Genomic DNA, 22,475 nt, shown 5'->3' with positions numbered 1-22,475 from the left:
TCTACAAATTCTATGTACAAAATCTACAAAATCTATGGAACAGTACATCAGTTAACTTTGCTTCAGACCATTCTTAATGAAATCCTGGAGCTGAAAACATAGAGGTTGCTGTAAAACTTACTGAATGCTACCTTTGGCACTACAGCTGCTAGAGGGAGATCTAGCACCATGAATGTGGCTATGCTCAAGTCTCTTATGCAACCAAAGGCAATCAACTGTGGTGCTTAGGCTGAAGTCTAGGTCTGGAACATCGCTGGCAATGTCACTGCAGACACAAGTGGTGCTCCCAGAATCAGAAAGCTACCAATATTCTCTCAATTCCCTGGAGACATCTAAATCATATTATTTTTAAGAACTGTTATTGATTTACTCTCACTCACTGTGGTCTGCGTTTCTAATGATGAACAACGATTCTCTGAAGTATAAATAACAGCTTACATTAAAACAAAACCAGTAAAAAATTACTTCCTGCTGCAATGTAAGGCATTCAAAATCTCATGGTAAGACTCTACCACTGTTTTCATTAAAATCACCTGCGTGTTATGAAGTAGTCTCTATGTGCAGAATCATATTACTTTCAACCCACCATGGACTCAGGACCTGGATAAATAATGTACACAGTGGCTGATTTTGACAAACTGTCTCTCTTTACTGCTTCTCACAGAACAGATATAGCAAGCAAGACTTGAAGGCAGTTTCCTAAACTGGCATGCTACAGCTCTGTGAGATTGACAGAGCTTTGCAACCAAGCAGCTGTAATGATTTACTTACGCTGGACCTTTGCCTTTGTCTTGCTCCTGGCAGTTTCATAAGAAAAAATCCTTAGAAATAAAGGGTCATCATTACTGTTATAGAAAGTTTCAATCCAAGTGGCCAAAGTTCTGATGTGCAACAGGAAGAGCTGGTATTGTAAAGAAAGCAATAGAAACTTTGACGGAATGTTTTACTGGAGTACATACTCAGAGACAAGCTGCTTTAGAAAGCCTTCTCTCTATTCAGAATACAGAATCACATTCTTGTGAAAACTAACCTTCTGTATTAAAAAAATATGTGTGAGTTAACTTCAGTTCCAATAAGCATATATACTCAAAAAAATTCCATCTGGTTACTTGTCCTCCAACAAAAGGGAAGAAAAAAACACCTCATTGATATCTTGTTTTAATTTTTAATGACTAAGTGTAACAAAACCAAGCAACTACGAATGACACAATTGTACACACATTCAGTAACTTCAGATGTGTTAGTCTGCAAGTTTTGTGAATTGACCACAATACTTATTCCTTCCTTATTCGTCTTCCTCCTCTCACATGAAAGGTTCATATACAGTGCAGCTCTGAGTCAATGCTCAGCAAGTACAAACATTTTAATTACCTTCAGTAGAAAATGCATCAAACCAAACAACGAAATATTAAACTTCTCTTAACTTTAACAACCTGCACCTCAGGTGTTTGCTTTCATTGATCAGAATACTTTGACTAACTATAAGATCAGTATTAATTTTACTAGCAGGAATCTTCTGAGAGTTCACACTTCTTGTGACATGACTTATTTCAAAGGCTGTTACTTGATTCAGATTTATAATGTAATCATTTATTGTGATAGTGCAAATATACAAAACTAAGTGGACCACAGAATGTTTTCTTACTGGACAACTCTTCAATCCTTAGCATTTCAGAAGGACTGCTTGGTTAACCCTGTTCATAAAATCCCTCTGTAATTTGTTTTATGTTCGTAAATTGATCCCATGAAGGAGAACAGATGTTTATAACTCATTGTGTTGAAGACCTTGAGAGATTCTGCTGGATAAGTCTTGCAAATGCTTCTTTACCTAGCAGAAAAAGGAAACAAATTTCAGTACGACAACAAATGATGCTACAAGAATAAATGAATCAATCTAACATATTCAGATTTTGTTATTAGTACATGTGGCAGCTCTTAGGAAGAGCTGAGACTAGGACATTTTTGGGCATTTTAGAATTAGGTCTGTAAAAACCAATCATGCCTATTCTGCATTAAACATGAAGCACAGGCATGCCTTAGCCTCCTCTTCTAGAAGATGTTTACCTGCATGAAAAAAATTAGCACTGTGTAACTGACATTCCCTCCACTAATGAGTCTAATTTTCAGCAGGTATGTACACTGGATTTATACAGACCTTATATCCAAGCTCTTTTGTCTTTTCTTCTAGCATGGCATATTTCTCTCTGTTTCTGTTCAGATGCTCCTTATCTCCAGTCCCCTCTATATGTTTCAGTTTCTCGTGTGAAATCTCCAATTGCTTCTGATAGTGATGATGTTTTTCAATTTTTGCTTCGAAGTGTTTCAGCTCCTCCTAGGAAAATGCATGAATAGTTTCATATATGTATATATTTGAAACATTAAATCATGACTTTTTTTTTTTCTGATGCCTGAAAAGCAATATAGAATTGGCTGCCCTAAGAGTAACATGGAGTATTTCTTTATGTGGGAAAATATCTTTCCATGGGAGATCTTACTGGAACTGTACTTACCCGAAAAGATTCTAGCTCTTTTTCAGTGAAATTGGCTGATTTTGCCATGTCCCACAAATCAATCACTCTTGGCTCTTCAAATTCTAAACAAACACATATCACCAAATGAAAATTTGGACATAATGCTTTTACGCAAGATAAGCATGCAGATACACCAAACAATATATTACTAATAGATCTACTCAGATAAAAAGGGAGAAAAGTCCAAGTACTTCACTTGAAACAATATATTGTAGCAACCATTTATTTAAAAGGATGATTTAAAAGCAAAAAAAAAAAAAAAATCCCCCAAACTAATCAATGCCATTGTTTGCCCTGCACATTGCCTAACTTAACAGCCCTCTGTTGCAGAAAGTGTAATATCCCTTCCCATATTAAATGAATTTACTATGATTAAATGAATTAACTTGCTCACTGACTTTTGTTTAATAAAATTGATACCAAATAAACATGAAAAAAATACCACTGAATCGTACCACTGGTTGCATCATATCCTTGGTGACTGACTTTACGCAAACGCTCAAACCCCTGGTTGATGCTTCTTAGCTTGTCTTTAAGTTCTCTGTGTTTGTTGTGCAAGATTTCTTCTTTCACCAGGTTCTCTTCAGATGGGTTGATTACATTTTTGTGAATATCTGTTGAAAGAGAAAAGCTGACTGTGGGCCAAATCCTACCAGGTAAGAAGCTGTAGAAATCCCTCAAATCTGGGATGGATAAAATATAATCAGTTCTTATAATCAGTAAAACATTAACATCATACTCTAAAAAGCAGTAACTCCTTTTGCAGGTTGATGCTCCTCAGTGCTCTGGAGGGTGATGTTACACAAATGCCTTTTACCTCCTGCTGGTGATCAGCTGAAATTTTAATAAGGGAACGTTCTAATTTCCCTGGTTAGCATTACCTCGAGGAAATGGAATAGGGATGCTTGGTAAATCCTATCACCCTCTCTCAGGCACTTCATGAATTAGTCAGGAGATCCAATGTTGAAATAACTTTCAGCAGCTTCAGCTTGGACTTTGCAATGCAAACATCAAGCTGCCTGCAAGCTTTAGAACAGTTTGATTCTAACAAAACTTTAACTAGGATTAATACAGCAAACTGCATACAGATCCTCAGGATCAGAGCCCAAGATACATATCCTCTTGGGCTTCCACTGATGAGATGACACAACCATGTCTTGCAGACTTTAGAACCACAATCTGCAGCAGTAAATCTGTGCTTGCAGCATAAATTCCATTAAACTCCAATAAGCCATTGTTAGTAATCTGATGGTATCTTCACTGCTTGAAACACAAGCAAGAATTAGAAAACTGAAAGGGCAACACTTTCATTAGCTGGCATGATTTTTTGGCAGCTAATGTGGAATTAAACCAAGCAAGTATCTGGGAATGTCAGCATCTGCAAGCTGTTCTAGCAGGAACGTCAGACTGAGGGATTTTCAAAGAGACTTGGAAACAATGGAGGCAATAGACAGAGATCTAGAAACACCAGGAAAATGTTTGGACACCTTCAGTTCTGCTCACGGTCTCAAGCAGAATATTGTATTCACGAATCTTTTCTTTGTGGTGTTTAAATTCTCTCCAAAGCTTATCCAGCTCCTCATCTGAGAACTTCCCGGAGGTCTTGGCCTGAAAGAAACATGAGCTCATTATGACTCCCAGGCCAAGTGCTATTACATGAATTCCCTTGCTGAAACTTCTCCCTGCTACATTAGGAAAATGATTAAGCCCAGCTCTTCCATAAGATCTTCTGTTTTGAATCCCATGATATAAGTTTGAGGGCAAAACTAGACATTCAGGAACATGGTCACTTTAATCATATCAAACTGAAGTTGGCTTGCTACAGACTACCCAATGAAAAACACCTCTTTTCTATTCTGTGGAAAATAATTTGATAGAGAAGGAAGGGCCATAGAGATTCAAGGGCAAATTAAAGGGAACTGTCTGTGTGATAGCTGTAGCCCAATATTAAGCACAATCTTTACTCAAGAAATCACACTCTACTGGCAAGTGAAGGCTGTATCACTACTGTGCATTTCTATGATTCTATTTGCCATGCAGTGATTTGTTCCTCACAGGTCTACATTCAGCAATTATTGAAGCCCTAATTGCCCACCAGACTTACCTCTTGCAATGGCACGACCAAAATTGAAAATTGTTCACACCTATTCAGCCTTAGGGAATACTTTGAGTGATGAACTTAACTAGTCCCTAAAGCACATGACAATGTATCCTTTGCCAGAGCTGCATCTGATTACAGTAACACTTTAAAACACAGCCTAACTTTTCTCTGCTTTATTTACCATTGCACTAGATTGTCTAAGAACTCTTTGCTTTATACAACTACTTGTTTCTAAAAAACAAATTACTTCATTTTTTAAGGTTACTACTTTGCCAGTTTTAGCTGCCCAGACAGTACACTTTCTATTTATTTTTCATGCAAATCCTGGAAAGTTTCACTTGACAACATTGTTGGGAATGTCTTTAATGTCTTTCTAACATCTCCCCAAACATCCTCTTTCTCCTTTCTAAATATTCCATGAGATAGTTTTATTTTAAATGCAAAGTTGAAAACAAACCAACACGGAAAGAACAACGAGAAGAACATGAAAAACAACAAAAGAAAATCATGTGTTCAGTGACATTTGAGGAAAGATTCTATTTGTCTTAATGGATAGAAGATCTTAGCCTCCGTGGTGTGTTTTCTTTAGCAAAGATAAGCTGCCAAACCTACTGACTTGGATGCACATGGAATGCCCACAGTGCACAGTGATATGTGCTATGGAGCACAGCAGTTTGTCCTGTGTTTAAAAAATAGATCAGTATAGCTTAAAGCTATTCAGGCTCCAAGATTGGAGACTCTCAGAAGAGAAGAAACACTGGTTTACTACACTGCAATCCTGGAAATTTTACCCACCTTGCTCCATAATTTTTCCAGTCTTGGGTCATCCAGTGTATCACTTTCTGTACCATCTTTAATGTAGTTACTATCAGTTAGGTGGGAGTCTTTCTTTCCATTCATTCCGTATTTGGTCATAATGACTGCAGGGAAAATAGAAGATAGTGATGCATTAGAATCTGCTATGAATGGACACAAGGCTGGCTGCTGCATCCTTGACTTTCAGAGTTAGATTTTGCAGCTCACAGTGGGCAGGTTAACAGTTTAAGATGAAGAGTTTAATGATCTTTTTTGAAAACATCAGAAGCAAAGGAGGCTGTTAGCCTCCTGACATCCCTGCTGATCTCCAAACAACTCCTGCGTAGAGTGTCTTAGTGACTTGAAAGTCAATCTGTTACTAAATGGTTCAAACACTCATAGAGGTGTCTAAACAAATGTTTCATGCAGTTTCAATCTCTTTTGCAAAGATGTACCTTACCATTTAAGTTGCGTCTAAGCTTGGCTTCTTTCTCTCCATCTTCATCCAGCCCTTCAGCCTTCAGTTTTTTCCAGCTTAGCTCATCCTTTTCTTGTATTTTCAGATCGCTGTGCAATTCTGCTAGTTTCACAGCAGAGAGATGAAGCTAAATGAAAACAGAAGAAGGAAGTGACTCCATTCAGTTTTACTAACATACAACAGGCAATAATGGCCAAACTTCTCAAATGTTGTGCCTTGCCAGCACGTATGCTTTCTTTTGGACCTAACCACACAATCTTAGTGAGTTGGTAAATTTCTTTTGTCAGTATGGTTTTGCAGACTACCAGGATGCTGAGCACAGCCTTGCTGGTCACACAACCCATTTATCAGCAATTTTTACTAGCAACAAAGTACACAGTTTTCAAAGATTCCACTACTCAACATGGTTTATGTGCATTAAAAACATAAAAACCTAGCAGTATTCTTGTCCTACATAATGGAAGAAAAAGAGAAAATACTGAGGTTGACACTATAAATAAAAAAAAGGATTTAAATGAGCCAGCTTGAAATTTTGTGAAATACACAGAGAAAACAAGAACAAAGACAATAGCTAACATGCAGCTGGCTAAGCAGCACTGCTGCAAGATGAGCCCAAACATTTGAATTTCTAGATTCTAGATGCTTTAGTTATTCTTTGAAACAAGAAAATGAAGCAAATCATGCTCATGCTTAAGAACTTCTTGCATGTGTGTCTATAACAAGAAGAAAAGCCCAGAGTAGAGAGGTAATCAAAACATGTGCCAGCAGTGTGACCTCCAGTGAAGTTTTGCCTGAGCTTTCTTTTGTCCTACTTGAGGCTGCTGAGCAAACAGCTCCTGGGAGTTCAGATCCACCCCTGGACCAGCTGGGTTCATCCATTCTATAGCACAAATTTACTGACTGGATGTTTTTTCTTTTTTTTTCCATTTTTTCCCCCCCTGTCATTAAAATAAGATAAAAGATTACAAAAACTTGCATTTTCAGTGAGAATTCAGTATGTTTAACATACACAGATTCAGATCTCGGTATAATTTTCAAACATCAGAAACTGATGTTTAAACTGATGGTACTGAAAAGACTCAGCCATTCATCTGAGCATCAGCAGGTTATTTGAAAATTACTAGGAAAAGTGTAATTATTCTGAGTTAGTGCACTAAATTGTAGGGTATTCAGGAACCTCTGCACGTTACTGTTTCTGGTTTCAAGGTAAATCCTTCTATTACATTCAGTGACACAAGATTACTTAATTACTGCAATTTTTAAACCAGGTTTTTCTCTGTGTCTTGCACTTAGCCTAGTGAAATAATTTACCAAAATTGAGAGTACTTGGAATCACAGATAAATAAGTAATTTATAGAATGTATTAAAACTTCTGATCCCTCTAGTTCTAAAGCCTCTCTGTAATCTTCTTTAGCATTTGCCTTTGGAGAACTGTTTGATGAAAGCTAAGCACTTAGCAGAAACCACTTTAGTTATGAATTTTGTACATTAAAATAATGAAAACCTTATTTACTTATTTACTTTTCTGGAGAAGGCTGACCTGGACAGCCAGAGCTTCAGTGCTGTGGTGGCACCAAGTAATACTATTTTGCTCAGCAGAACTGTGTCTTGATGTTCTGAGAGGAAGACTGAGGAAGTTTGCTATAAATTGTGAAGGAAATGACTCATCATTACTTGGCAGTTCTGTACTCTAATGCCATAATATGTTCACAGGTTGAGCAAATCCAGGATAAAAAAGTCACCATCAGTAACTCAGACAAATACTGCAAAATAGGACAATATAACCTTTTAAATGTGCAACTGCCATCAGATACACCCTAATGTATAAAAGATGACACAATACAGTTCACATTAGACATCCACTGCAGTTAGTACAACCTCATAAGGACATAGTTTTGGGTTTTCTAAAAGTACCAGAGAATCACATCAGATCATCTAAATGGAAAGCTTGGGGATGCATCTTCATTCACCAAACATTTTAAATTCTCAATGAGAAATAAGTAATTAAATTAAGTCCATTGTTCTCTAAGGAGAAAAAGGAAGATTCTATTCAAAATTCTCTCAAGTCCAAGAATATTTTTCTGACTGTCATTATAATTTGTATGCAACTTTTGAACAACACAAATTCTTTGAAATGTTCTGCTGGAATCTCCTTGCCTGTCCGAATTACATAATATAAAAGCGAAGACAGTAGGGCAATTTAAAGCATATAGGTTATGATCTGCTTCCTTCAAGATCATCTCATGCAGGAATTTGAATAACATCAGGTAAAATAAGTGTTAACAGATGACACTTCACACCAATGTCAGTCTTTGTTGGACTAATTGAGAGCAGAGATGGAAAGCTACATTTAATGATTAAACAACAAAACACTGAGGTCAAGATGCACATTCCTTGTTCCTGGTTAGGTCCTGGTTTGAACTGGTGATTGAGCACCTGGTGATGGCATGTGGCTGGTCTAGGCAGCGCTACTAAACTGTTTGCACCTGTGCCCCCACGTGACCAGAAGGGGTGGATCCAGGATGGAGCAACCCTGGGCTAAAATAAGGGCCAGCCATTAAGGACAGGACATCTTGGGTCCAGGCTGCTTTCTGAGGAGGGGGTATTGTGTAGTTGTTCACCAGCTGGGTGAGTACAGTTCTTTCTTCTGTATGGGACTATTGGCCTAATGGTAGTAAGTGCAGCTCAAGTACATGTTGCTTCTCTAAAATCTGCATCACACACATGAAAGTTACTGTTACTTAGCTTATCCTGACAGGCTTGTCTCCATTTTTTTATGTTAGCCTGCTTGGCCAAGAATTAATCTTGATGATGTGAAGCTTCAAAGTTGAATTCCAGAAGACGCAAATTAAAGAAAAAAAGAGAGAGATGGAGCAACAGGGGGGAGGATAAGAGGAAACAGACAATACTATACTAGTTTAATTCTAGTCTCAGTGCTGTTTCTTCTTCAGCTGCTAGCTTGCATGCTGCTGCCCTGTCCTCCACCTGTCTCCCATTGAGCAGAGGAACATTTTTTTTTTTTCTTTTACATGCTGGGCAATGAATATAGCTCCACAGTGGTACGGCAGGGTGCTTTTTTAAAAAACAAACAAACAAAAATCAAAAACAACAACAACAAAACTAAACCCTATCAAATTCCAAGTGTAGCCCAAGGAAGAATACCGTAGTTTCAATTCAGTAGCTTAGATGGGATTAATGCCTATCCAGGATTAACTTATTTTTGCCTGGAAGAACTGAGCTCTCACAATACTCTGGACATGAGTATGGGTGTGCAGAGCAGAGTAGAGGTTGTTCTGCTGCATTGTAATTGCTTTTTTTTTGGCTTAGAGTATAATGAATTTTAAGGTAACAGTCACAATTATGGCTATCATATGTGTGTGAGTCTGCATCCTGAAAGGCCAACTACATCTTGGGCTGCATCAAATGAGCTGTGGCCAGCAGGGCGAGAGGTGATTATCTCCCTTCTGATCCATATGGCATACTGTGCCCAGGTATGGGGTCCCTGACACATGAAGAATGAAGAGCTATTGGAGTGGGTCCACAGGAAAGACATAAAGATAATCAGTGGGCTCCTATAAAGATAGGGTGAACGAGCTGGGCTTACTTAGCTTGGAGAAGAAAAGGCTCTGGTGAGACCTTATTGCTGCTTTCTGGTACATGAACGGAGCTTAGAAGCAAGCTGGAGACTGACACTTTACATTCACTAATAGTGACAGGACAGTGGCAAATGGCTCTAAAATAAAAGGGGAGACTTAAGATGTTAGGAAGAAATTCTTTACTCAGAGGGAGGTGAGCCACTGGCACAGGTTGTGCAGAATGTTGTGAGTAGCCTGTCACTGGAGGCATTTGTGGCTTGGCTGGATGGCTGACTTGGAAGCCATGATGTGGGTAAGGTTGAGCTCGATTATCTTTAAGCTTGATGATCCTTAAGGTCCCTTCCAATCTAAGCCGCTTTGATTCTGCAATCTGAGAATGGCAATACCCATTTGCTGGCTCACCTCCATGAGACTACATCACTTAGTGTCTCTCACCAGAGAGAATCTAACCACCACGATGGAGGGTTTCTTATCCTACAGTGTTGAGTTCCTGCCATAAGCAAAGCAGGGATGATGGCTGCTGCCACTGAACAGAGCTGAAGCACTTCAAGCAGTGGGTGCAGGAGTCAGCCTCTGACCCTCCTCATACCAGAGGGGCTTCACACTCTCTTTCTGCTTCCTCAGCACGAAGTTTCACTGTTGGTTATAACTATGGGAAGATACGCTTCTCCTAATCCAGTGCATACAGCAGAAGAGAGGAACGGGGCACGTTCTGAGGGTCCTCTCCCAGCATCACGGTTGGCAGCCCCACGGAGCAGGGCAGTGTGATCGGCCCGTGAGGTGCCCGGCAGAGGCACCAGGCCTAAAAACTCATACAAAAACTCTCTTAATCGGAGGCTTAACTCCGCGCTAGGGCCTGGTAACGCGGTGCTTTGGCCGTGCACGAACCGCTGCCGACCACGCACCGCCTCGGCCGGCTGCCCAGGGGCCGAAGCGCGGGTCGGCCCTCCTCCGCCTTACAGCAGCTCCTCCCGCACTGCCCCACTCACCCGCTGCGCCTTCTCCCAGACCTGATTCAGCCTCACCACCCGGAACTCCCCGGCCTCCCGCCTCTTGGCGTCAGCCAGCCCCTCGTTGGCCTCTCGGGAATACTTGCTGGCCCGAGCGCTGACGGCGAGGAGGAACGCGGCGATAACAGCCGCCCGTGGCGCCGCCATGTCGCTCCGTGCGGGGAACTACGAGTCCCGAGATGCCGGGCGGGCGGGCGGCTGCTAAGGGGCGGCCCCTGCGCCCTCCTCCGCGAGGGAGGGGTTGTTGGCGTGAGAGGAATTGGGTTGGAGCGGCATCTTTTAATTTTTTTTCTGAGAGTTTGCTTCGCAAAATGTGGAAATACAGTTATGGATGCGTATATAAAGCACTCTCCTTCTGTGCCCAGTGTGTGCTGCTCCCTGTGCTGCGTGACCCTCAATTGAGTTATCCTTACCCGCTGTGTGGGAAAAGGCAACTCTTCAGGTCTGGCACGGCCCCTTCAATCAACTAAGGTTTCTGATATTAGAACCCTGTGCAAGAATGTATGAAAAACAAAGAGTAGTTGAGGAAGAGCAGAAAGCAAGAACAATAATTGGCGGGCATAGGGATTGAGTGCACCCTCAGTAAGTTTGCAGGTGACACTGGAAATGTTGATCTGTCTGAGGGTTGGAATGCTCTACAGAGCAACCTTGAAAGGATGGATTGCTGGGCTGAGGCCAGCAGAATGTGCTTTGACAAGACCAAGTGCCGAGTACTGTATTTTGGTTACGAAAACCACAGGCAATGCTACAGGCTTGGGGTAGAGTGACCGGAAGCTGTGTGCTGGAAAAGGACGTAGGGATGTTAGTTAACAGCCTGCTAAATGTGAGCCAGCAGTGTGCCCAGGTGGCAAAGAAGGCCGGTGCTGTTATGCTTGTATCAGAAAGAGTTCAGGCAGCAAGAGCAAGGAGGTGATTGTCCATCTCTATTCAGCTCTGGTGAGGCTGCATTTTGAGTAAAGAGTTCAGTTTTCAGCCCCTCACTATAAGAAAGACATTGAGAAAGGCAACAATATTGTGAAGGATCTGGAGTGTAAGTCTTATGCAGCAAGCTGACAGAAATAGGACTGCTCAGTCTGGAGAGGAGGAGGCTCAAGAGAGACCTAAATGATTCTCTTCCTAAAGGAAAGTTGTGGTGAGGGGGGGTCAACCTCTTCTCCCAGGAAATTAGCATTAAGGACAAGAGGTATTGGCCTTGGTTTGTGCTAGAGGAAATTCAGGTTGGATCTTAGGAAAAAATTCTTCTTGGAAAGAGTGGCCAAGAATTGGAACAGGCTGCCCATGGAGGCGGTGGAGTCACCGTACTTGAAGGTGTTCAAGAAATGTGTAGGTGTGGCACTGAGAGACATGGCTCAGTGGGCATGGTGGGGATGGGTTGACGGTTGGACTAGATGGTCTTTGGGAGGTCTTTTCTAACATAATGATTCTAGGATTCTATTCTCCATGAGGGACAAGGACTTTGTTCTCCACTGGAGAAAGAAGACAGCCCTGCCCAGAACAGCCTATAGAGTGCGATGGTGTGGAGAGGAGGAGGACCGTAGGAAATGTAGTAATGAGTAGATTGGGTTGTTAGTGAAAGGGGTGGACTATGAGAACAACCCTGAGGTCAATGGCGCGTGCTGAACAAAGCTCCTGGACAGGAGAGTCCATTGCTTCTTGGTGCCCACATCCCTTCATGCCACACAGCCAGGAGGTGCAGCAGGCCATGGGGTGTTTTTTGGAGGATATTGTCAGACAGTATTAAGCAAAAATACGTAATACTGGGGAAAAATGTTAAATGACTAATCCAGGGCCAGTATATATCTCTCCAATAATTAAAAAATCTACTAAAATTGAATGCCACCATCATGGAAGACCAGGGGATGTACACTGAGATGCAGAGCATATTCCACGGGGGTGTTTCTGAGGGAAAGACAGAATAAACTTTTTCTTTCTTTGGTCTTCCTGCTAAATCGTTCTTTGCATGCTGCAGAACTTGTGTAGTATGAGATCTTTGGCATGGTTGGGCGTCTCTGCATTGCATTTTATTTAGCACAGTACTAGAGCCTGGCTGGAGCCAAGGGTTCACTGCATTAATTTACTTTGAATTTACTTCGGACCTTGTGTGTGACTTTGAGCAGAGCAAAGTGTAGTGCTGTACTACTGTCAACACCAAATCTTCATGCATTATAAATCAGAAAACAAATAGACTGCCCAAACTATAATGAGATTTCTGAGCAAGTGGCACTCTGAGGAGGAGGATTTTTACTGGATTCCAGTTTTTTGTGGTTCTTTTTTTTCTTCTCCATAAGCAATATAAGCATCTTTTTTTCTCTTCCACATTTTCCTAAGTTTGTGCTGAGACTCTCAGTCATATGGACTTAGAAGCTGTTGCTGTAAAACTGAATTGTAGAAGCAGGCAAAAGTCTCACAGACTTGCCTCATTTCTAAAATGAAGGATATGCTGATGTTTTGAAATATAAAGTATGTTAGTGAAGTGATGGGAAAACAAGTCCATCAGTCATCAGTTTTAGGATTAACCACCATATTATGGAACAAATTTCCTACTAAATTCCTCATTTTATTAGTCTTTGCAGCTTGCAATAAACATTTTTATGACTCTCCTTTTAGAAATGTTAACCTAACTGTAACAATGCTGCAGAAACAGACCAGATTTGTTTTGCATTTTTTATTGAAGAAGGCTTTTTTATCTTCTAAGCCAGGTTTCTTGCTGCTTTTCCAAAAAATCACCACTTAAGGTAGACTGAAGGCTGTTTTGTAGCTGAAAACTCTGAACAACAATAGTATTTTCACAGCTCCATCATCCTTATAAGTTTCTGAGGTGAGCAACATCCATCAGCTTAAATTCACAAGTTGAAATTTTCTACCTTAAGCCCAAGTTACATCAATTATTATTCTATTAGATTTTAAAGTAATTATGAGCTTCTATTAACACCCTTTCTCTGTCTTTGTTTCTGAGGGTTAGAAGAATAGAGTGGGTTCTATTTTCCTGATTCTCTTTGTTCCTACTCTTGTCCTTAAACCTAACCCCAACTGTAGTCTTTAATACAAAATTCAGTTGGAGGCACAGTAAGAAATTTGATGGAAGGGTAAAATTGTCATAAAAGCATCTATTCCATTCTAACAGGGACTGCAAACCAAAACTCCCTGTGGAAGATAGCACAGCAGTTAGTTGCAGCCTGATCTTGTGAAGTGAACCACAAGCATACCTTTAACTCTGCTATGATCCTACTGGTTCTGCCTGTCTGTGCAGTATTTCATTTTTATGCAGGATTAAATCCTAGTAGTTTAAAATCTTTCTTGCCATAGAAAGATCCAGATCCTTGCTGATAAATCACTCTTGGGGTAGTAATTTGAAGTCACAGGGACCTTTCAAATCAGGATGGCTTTGGAGTTTCCCTGTGGTCTTTGCTCAGTCAGTGACCCAAGATATTCTTTGTGCCAGATGCTTGCTTCTTGTGCATTCTCATGGAAGTGTCTAGTTCCTTATATTCTAATTCACCTTAAAGTGCATTTGCGCAGATATGCTCGTGTTTTCCAGGGAAAAGCAGTCATAGATAAGTTTGTGGACTAACTGAGCAGAAATCTCTCATCAAAGGCACAATCCTGTTTGACGAGATTAAGCCTGGTTTCTTCACTGTCTGCTGTTCTGCAAATCTGTGACCAGGGTCAGAGTCAACCAGACATTTTGACTCCTTCAGCTGGCCCACCAGAAACAGGATTCTTCTGATGTTCCCATCAAGAGTCTGCAATAGCTGACAGTGATAGGAAGTCATGGTGGTATTAAAAACACATTGTGTTCAATCTACAGAAGCTCTGGAACCTCATAGCTCTTACCTCTTAGAGTGTTGTAAGCCTTCCTTCTCTCTGCAAAAACCATTAGATGAACAGTCCTCATCACAGCATCTGCCTCTGTGATTCTCTGTGCAGATGTCTCTCAACTCCCTGTAAAGGCAAACCCAGATAAGGTGTCCTTGTTCGGTCTTTGAAGCTTTAATCTTGCTTTGTTCCAGTTTCGAATCATAGGAAAACCACTCTGTTGTAGTGTGGATGAAGCTATTTTTTTTGCCTCACAGCTCATTTAAATTAAATTAAACTTTGTAACTTTTTTTCTGAAACGACTTCTTTATTTTATTCATTGGATTTAATTCTGTGCATTCAAGCGGGAAGTTAAACAATGTCAAAGTGAAGAAAATGAATCACATAATGAGCAGAAAATGTAAGTTGGGAAAATGTATTATTACAGTAACTTCTTACCTATAGCCTTCCTGTGAATTAATGGAACATCAGAGAAAACTAACCAGGTTGGAATTTATTTTAAATGGGCATTCTCATAAAATGGATCCTTTATTTTATGAATTTAATTAGAGTGAAAAAAGAAGCAAGTATTGGGGTAATATTGTACAACATCTCTGTGGAGCGGTTGATTCTCATACATGTTAACAGTTTTCTATTGAAATTATCTTGCTGAAATTGCTTCCTTAGCTAAACTGTTCAGGGTAGATACTAAAGATGAGTATATCAAAACCAGGTCACAAATTCTGTTCTTCTAGAAAATTTGATTTATTTTGGGAAGAAATAAACTACTTGTTGAAATTCCTAGCTGTTTTAGTGCACCTGCTTAGGGAATGTCTAGCTGCTCTGGTGGATCCAAATTTCCTTTTGATCCATTTCCCAGTGAGTGCATTAAAGGCTCTTTCTTGATAACTGCTGATGGGACAATAGGGACTTCGTAGGTCTCCAGATGTCTTTCTAGTTGTTGTGATTCTGCGATTCTTTTAAATTATTAGTATGGAAATAAATAATGAGTGCAAAAAAAAAAAAAAACAATTAAAATAATTGCTAGCAGGTGTCTCACCTGCCAGTGAAATGCAACTGCTCTGTGAGTTGAAGCTCATCATTGCAACTCATGTTTTGGTCTACTTCAATAGAAAATGCAAGAAAAGTTTAATGAAACAGAACGTGTAATACCAAAAGGACTCTGAAAAATGCCAAATGTCATGTCCTTGAATACCAAGTGCTGTGTTATTCTCTCATAAAGCTATAACAAATAATTGACTGTAACTCTGCTCCTCCTGAATGATCCTTTAGGGAATTCAGCAGTGCAGTGTGGAAACAAACCTGACAGATGTGCTCCTTTATTCAGATTTCTGTCAGAGCAACAGTGTCTTTTTTTTTTTTTTTTGTCTGGAACTTTGTTAGGGATTCCTTAAAAGCTCTGCAGTTTAACCAAATCTCTTTTTTTTCCTGCAGAAAATATAGGACAACAACCCTGATTAATCCTGTAGTGCGCATTCACACTATGAGGTGTGACAACAGGAGGTCTTCAATTTTGAGCAAATGTATATTTGTGTTCATATTTGGCTGTTGTGCCTTCTCAGATCATTTCTACATCTTGCTTCTCTGTTTCTCTTTTTAATTCCTGTTCCCATATAATTTCAGCTGTGTCATTTCCTTGTTTAGATATATTCAGAAGCTTCCATTATTTTCTCTTTTATCATTACTTTTAAACTATAATCATATAATGCCTATATTCATCCCTTTATTTTCCTTCAATTTCCCCTTCATTGCCTATGTACTTTTTGAACTTTAGCAAGCAATAACTGCCTTTCAAAATTTATCTGAACTGCCAACACTCTTCTAGATGCAGAAGAAAGTGTTACATGTCATAGTTCTGTTATTCAGATGTAGCTCAGCATCTTTTTTGTATCTGTTTAGCCATATGATAAACATTTTGTATTGTAGCATATTTGTTGTCAGACAGTTGTTGTCTTGAAGTGGAGCAGCAGTAATTTTCAACTTACTGTTACATCGGGATTGAATTTTTAGCGAGTGGCCTTCAAAGCAGGCTTGGCATCTCATACTGTCACAAGCACTGGCATGAACATTGCAAGAATGTAAAAGGAGTAGTTTTTCTTTCTAATTACTGTTCCTGAGATTTCAGCTGTTTAGGAGGAAGAGGGGTTATGGGAGCTATAGAAAACTGAGCCAAATAAACAGATGGCATCTTCTACAGAAGTCTTCTTACTCTTAAAGACGCAAAGGAAGGATTCTAGAATTAATAAATCACTGCTGTGTTTGAGATCTTAGCAAATCCCAATGGGTGTCAAGGACAGATAATGCAAGGAGGGAGAAACCGCAGTTCAGCTAGAAAGATTCCACAAGCCAAACACTGATTTCAGAGTGTTTTGTTATCATTATTGTCTATGAGGCATTCAAAGGAAAAGTATCCAAGTAGCCGTGGCTGGACATTCTCTCAGGAAGAGTGAACTCAGCAGGACAATAATTGTAAAGGGAGATGAAGTTGCACCAATCCGAAGACTGAGAGCAGTTCTCCTCATTTTGTTATAGTGCTATGGCAGTCCAAAAAATAACTTTTGAGACAGAGAAAAAGACTCATTCCTTGTCTGAAACATACATAGTCCAAGCGGAGAATGCTGGCAGGAGTGCAGGTGGGGTTGCAGAACAGACTAAGAGGTACTAAGCTAACAAGTACATGATAACTGGTGAGCGTGAGCTACGGGAGGGAGATGAAGTGAGTTTCTTCGCTATAGACTTGATCAAAAAGAAGGCAGAGAGGCAGGCAAAACTACACAAGCTGGAGGCATCCTGCTGTTGCACCCTGTTGTTTCAGTTGGATTCTGTTGCTTCTGCAAGATGAGCTATCAACAAAGAAACAAAATCAGTGTACTGTTGCGAAAATTATTTTTGGTGGAAAAGTGGTTAATTAAAAAGAATTGTTCTGCATAGTGTTAAATGTGGAATAACGAACACTGAGCTCTCAATTAACAAATCTGCCAGCCAAACATTGAAATAAATTGAAATCTAAATGCAGGCCACTTAACCATTTCTTTTTTTTTTTTTTTTTTTTTTTCCTAGATAGTATCCAAAGTTAAAATAAAATAATGGGAAAGACCAAAATGTAAAGTGAACAATCCAAAATCTGCTGTCTTAGGGAAGGAGTAAAAAGATCCAAACATGGCTGTTTCCTTGTTGCCTTAATGTTAGAAAGAATGTGCACAAAGGGAAATGGATGAAGTCTTCAGGGTTATCAGAACAAAATCTGAATGAATGTCTGTCTATTTTCACGTGTGATACAGAACGTTTTACAAAAAGACGTGGCTGCTGGCCATTCTTGCTGCAACACAGCAACAGATTGAAACAGCAGCAGCTGGAAAAATGCTGTTGTTTTTATACCTTCATTCAAAATGCATTAGTTATCTTCCCAATTAAACCAAATGCTAACAAACCAAATTTCTCTAGTGTTGTCCTCAGTGGCACATATCTACAAAACATTTATTAATGAATAAGTGGGCAGTGTTCAATGTGGCCTTGACAAATCTTTTCAAATGTTTTCCTTCCAGGCTGCTGTTCTGCATGCTTGGTCTGCACAAAATATTTTTGGATGGGAAGCATAGGTAAAAATCCTTTTCAGATCTTTTTGGCAGAGTAAGAGTTATTTGTTATTCTGCCCTCTGTCTCTATGTACACAGCTGGGTATGTAAACCTTATCTTCCCATCATATACTTTGTACCCATCTGGACTATCATGCTGGGCATATACTGTTTCTCTTGAGGTGATCATTAAAATTCATTGATCAGAAATAAATATTGAGTTGCCTGGAAAATTTGCAGTCAATTCTTATCCAGAAGAAAAGTGTTTTTTATTTTAATCAGAAGAAAATTTTTATAGGTTGTGCATTGTTAAGCAATTCACAGCCGGGGCAGAGTAAGTATGTCCTGTTCATACTGTTTTTGATTGTATGTTTTCAAGAAAAAAGTTTTAAAACCTTTTTTATTTTTTATTTTTTGTTTTAAATACAGACGTATTCACCGACTTTCTCTGGCTGCGTGGATTATTTGCAAGTGGATTTCTAACTTGAATGCAGTACACAAAAATCCTGAGAGAGGAGATACTGAAACACTTGTAAATTGATGTTTTGGAGTTGTTTCTCACAGAATCACAGCATGGCCAGGGTTGGAAGGGACCTCAAGGATCATGAATTTCCAACCCCCCTGCCACATGCAGGGCCACCAGCCTCCCCATTTAATACTAGACCAGGCTGCTCAGGGCCCCATCCAATCTGTCCTTGAACACCTCCAGGGACAGGGCATCCACAACCTCTCTGGGCAGCTTGTTCCAGCACCTTGCCATTCTCTCTGTAAAGAACATAAAGAATTTTCTGGTCTATTGAAGTTCATAGTAGACTGCTTCCTTATCATCATACCCTAAAAATGTCGTAAATCAGTTTTAGAAAATCAATCTGAGCCATGTACTTTTTAAAATTAGGCGTAGTGATAAGATTGTTTCTTCTATATCGGTATTTGATCACATGGAATTATTTCTATTCCATGTCATAGAAGAGCCACGAGGGTCAAGCATGAACAGTCATATTTTAAAGTGTAGAATTAAATCACCATAATTACTTGCAATACTCTCTTTAAATTCGTTGTGGCAGTGAGATTGTCAGTGATTAGATTGTCAGAAAATGACCATCTGTGAGAAAGAGAAGGTAAATCATTTTTGCATAGCATTGCTGGCAGTTGTAAAAGAAGGATAGAGATGCTTATCTGTATTTCTCCAGCCTTGACAGCTGGACAGAAAAGCTGAGTCATAATAACTGACTATTGGCAAGTAAAATAGATCAGGTTATGGGATACATCAAATGCAATTTGTCTTCACAGACACTGTAACTTAACTTTCATCAGTGCTTGGACTTAATGGTGAAAATTTTAGTCTGCTTTATTCTACATTCATACTGTCACTTGCATAAATAAGTTTTTTTCTCACATCAAATTTCTCTCCAGTTGTATGGCTGATCCAGCACTTTAGAAGTCCAATTCCTATGTCCAAGTTTTTTTACTTGTGAAAAGTGCTATTTGTGTTTGTTAAACTATACTGTCCCTAATCACAGGGATTTCAGAGTGTTTTTGGTATTCACAGTTTTGTGTGCCTGCAAACTCATAGATTACATCTGACTCATAGTCACTAAGGACCTAATCCAACGACATTAAAATTGAAGAGAACCCCTTTGCTTACATGGACTTTGGGTAAGGCCTGGAAGGTCTCTGGAGAAGAGAATGGGTAAAGTGCTGTCTCTTTATTTGGAAAAGGGCTGGATATGCTTCTACTTTGGATCAATAAAAAAGCAAGTCTAATGTAGAAGAAGATGGAATAATTGATGGTGCACAGAAAGAAAAGGTGTGACTGTTAAACATGCCCATTGACGATAAGCAAAGATAATAATTATTTCTGATATGAATGACATCATTTGGAGAAATGTAAAGAGCCAGAGGGCCTCACATAATATCTACTTCTTACTTTTTCTGTTCAGCTGTGGTGCCCTAGCATAACAAACACAGCTCTGAATCTAAATTTTGTAGTAGTTCAGAGATAAGTCTCCCAGTTCTGAGTTCTTTTCAGAAAGATTGGCCAGTGTATTTGAAGTATTGCATAATAAGCAAGCAAATAAATAAAAGGGAAGTAAATCTCATGAGATTCATTTCTTCAGAATAGTCTTTGGCCACAGGAGGGCAATACTGTTCTATAATAAATTTGGCATGCTCTATCCTCTGCAAATCTGGTTTGCAAGCAGATACCTGAGGGGAGAATGGAACTGACTGTGTTTAACAGTGATTGAAGCCATATTGATCAGCACGTGGATTTATGCCTTAAGCTATGTTTTGCAGGTGGTGACCAGCTAGTCTGCCCAATTCTTCTGTGAATATATCATCCTCTTTCAGAAGAGAAAATGGCAGCACAGAAATTAGAGAGCTACAATGAGTTTTAAAGAAGTGCTGCTTCTCCATCCTTGGCTGAGATTGCTATGGGTGTGTGCCTTCCTTTGTATCACACTCTGAAATGGAAGCCAGAATCAGGAGGTGACACAAGCAGCAGTGAGTACTGCAGCCCATCATGGTGCTGCTGGAGGGTTCTTTGCCCCTTGTTTACACCTGTTTCAATCTGCCCAGAGAGTGTTTAGCTGAAAATACTGAGAGCTTGAGAGTGTGATTCTTGCTAATGCTGATTGGAGTACGTAGCTGGAAAGGGTAGGTCTTATTTTTCTTCCCTTGCTTAAGAAAGTTTGAACTTTCAGTGTGTTCAGCAGAGACTGAGGGCATGTTTTTCTTAATTAGAATCCAGACATACGAAAGGACTCTTTAATATTATAGGTTACTGATTCACTCTCTCTTAGCTGGCCAGATAAATCTTTCCTAGAAAGTTCTCTAGGCTTATTAGTTAGAGGACTCTCCAGAGAAGAAAGTGCTGCAGGTTTTAAATCCCCAAAGCAGATAAGAGAGCTGAACACTCCTTCTGTGGCTCTTAGATGAATAGGAGGTATGACTGCGGGGTATTATGAAAGAAAATGGAATCTGCCACTTTGTTTTCAATGAAGGTTAATCTGTCATCTGTGCTTTGAGACTAGTGGATTTAACCTTTAAAGTGATAGGAACAACTAATTTACACAGTCTGAGAGTTTAGTGTGAGAATAGCATTTATCACAGTTAGAAATTAAACATTTCTGTGAGTAAATGTTTAAAATGTTACTTACATATTGAAGTCCCATACATTACTCAAGAAGTTAAACATTAAAATGAAAGTAATTTGTTGAGTCTGGGTGTCTCTTGAGTTTGAAGACAGCCAAATTCCTAAAGTGATAGAGAAGAACAGGAAGGCTTCTTAGGACCAACTCTCTGATCTGTGTTATTAATTTGTCAGTAACGATATTCAAGAAAAGTTGAAATCATATTAGAAGTTAGAAAAGCATATTTATAAAAGCTAAATTTTTAGATTCTAAGCTAACATTTTAGGCTATCTGGAAATGAAAACGTTTCAGAGAACGAATGCTACTAATCTGCTGCCCTTTTATCTTGTTTCTGTACAAAGGCTCAAGGAGGTCCTCTAGTGAAAGACAGTTCTGAGTGCTGTTTTCAGACAGCTATGCTCTTCACACAGTAATTCTGATAGGCCTGCAAAAGCTGTCTTTAGCTTCTCTTTAAAAGTTGCTGTACATCCTTCCAGTGTTTTTAAGGAAAGAAGGAGCATTTGTGTCAGGTGTCTCAAATTCCAGTTTCTTTGTTTTGTGTTTTAAAGTGTTTTCATACCCAGAACATAGTATTTTGTTTTGCAAGGGAGAGTAAGTCTTATTGCTTTTAGTTTTATCTTGTCTAAGAGGAACTGAAGCAAAATTAACATTTTTGAGGTAAAAAGCAATAAGGAACCTTATGAAAATGGTTCGGTTCTTTGCAATGCAGCAAAATCAATTTCTTTCATTCCTTTTATTCTTTTGCTTTAATAGCATCAACCTTTTTTTTCTGGCTAATCATGGAAATATTTATTGACTCAAAGGCTAGAAGAGACCATTAAGATAGTCTCACCTGACCTATTCTGTAAGCAAGACCAGAGAACAGAACTCTCTAATCCCAGTATCACTTTTCTTGAGACAAAGAGCACAGCTTTTAGAAAGATGCCACACTTTGTTTCTAGACTTTTAGTGACATTATATTGATTATATTAGGATTCATTATATTATCTGACCAGTCTTTGGAATGCCTAATTAGTTTCAGATAAAAACTGCATCTTCTGTCCATTCCGAATGTAGCCTGAATCAGCTGGCTGCTATGGATTTTGGATGTGTCTGATTAGTTGCTTAGAAGAGGATACCTGTGAATGTCAGCACAGAATAGCTTGTCTTGTTGCTCCTGGGGTCCTGATGCCTTTATCAATCTAGCAAAACTGCCCACAAATATTTCTCACCTAAGCTTGGAGAAACCACACTTGACTATATCCACTGGTGTTTGGATGTCTGTGTTTCTAGAGTTGGAAGAAGAGTGGGAGGTGGCAGAATTCACCAAGGCAACTTTATCCGAGACAATCCATGCAATGAAGAGTGGTTTTTCCTTGTCCAGGGCCCTGGAAGATCCTCTATAAATGTCCCGTAGTGTCCACATTGTACAGTTTTTTGGT

General features: G+C 39.4%; 1 protein-coding gene and 1 long non-coding RNA gene across 2 annotated transcripts in view; one reads left to right on the top strand and one right to left on the bottom strand.

Moving 5' to 3' along the window:
- Nucleotides 1-1,151: 1,151 nt before the first annotated feature.
- Nucleotides 1,152-10,700, bottom strand: LRPAP1 (LDL receptor related protein associated protein 1). Its single transcript, XM_048943711.1, has 8 exons — nucleotides 10,491-10,700; nucleotides 5,888-6,032; nucleotides 5,428-5,552; nucleotides 4,019-4,139; nucleotides 2,987-3,145; nucleotides 2,511-2,593; nucleotides 2,156-2,332; nucleotides 1,152-1,828 (listed from the first exon to the last, which is right to left on the bottom strand). Exons 1-8 carry the CDS (start codon nucleotides 10,656-10,658, stop codon nucleotides 1,763-1,765), a joined length of 1,044 nt encoding a protein of 347 aa, XP_048799668.1. The 5' UTR covers nucleotides 10,659-10,700; the 3' UTR covers nucleotides 1,152-1,762.
- Nucleotides 6,055-22,475, top strand: part of LOC125692778 (uncharacterized) — a 35,939-nt gene continuing 19,518 nt past the window's right edge. The window contains exon 1 of the long non-coding RNA XR_007376828.1: nucleotides 6,055-8,533. This is a non-coding gene — a long non-coding RNA (uncharacterized LOC125692778). The remainder of the gene's footprint in view (nucleotides 8,534-22,475) is intronic.

This window comes from Lagopus muta, chromosome 4 (genome assembly GCF_023343835.1).
Source record: "Lagopus muta isolate bLagMut1 chromosome 4, bLagMut1 primary, whole genome shotgun sequence".
Lineage (NCBI taxonomy): Eukaryota > Metazoa > Chordata > Aves > Galliformes > Phasianidae > Lagopus > Lagopus muta.
This window is presented reverse-complemented; position numbering and strand designations above follow the sequence as displayed.

Coding starts and splice junctions, on each gene's coding strand:
- LRPAP1 (XM_048943711.1), bottom strand. CDS start 10,658: ATGGCGGCGCCACGGGCGGCTGTTATCGCCGCGTTCCTCCTCGCCGTC. Junction 6,033..10,490: donor TCTGGGAGAAGGCGCAGCGG/GTGAGTGGGGCA, acceptor GTTTTCATTTAG/CTTCATCTCTCTGCTGTGAA. Junction 2,594..2,986: donor AGGATATGATGCAACCAGTG/GTACGATTCAGT, acceptor GTGTTTGTTTAG/AATTTGAAGAGCCAAGAGTG.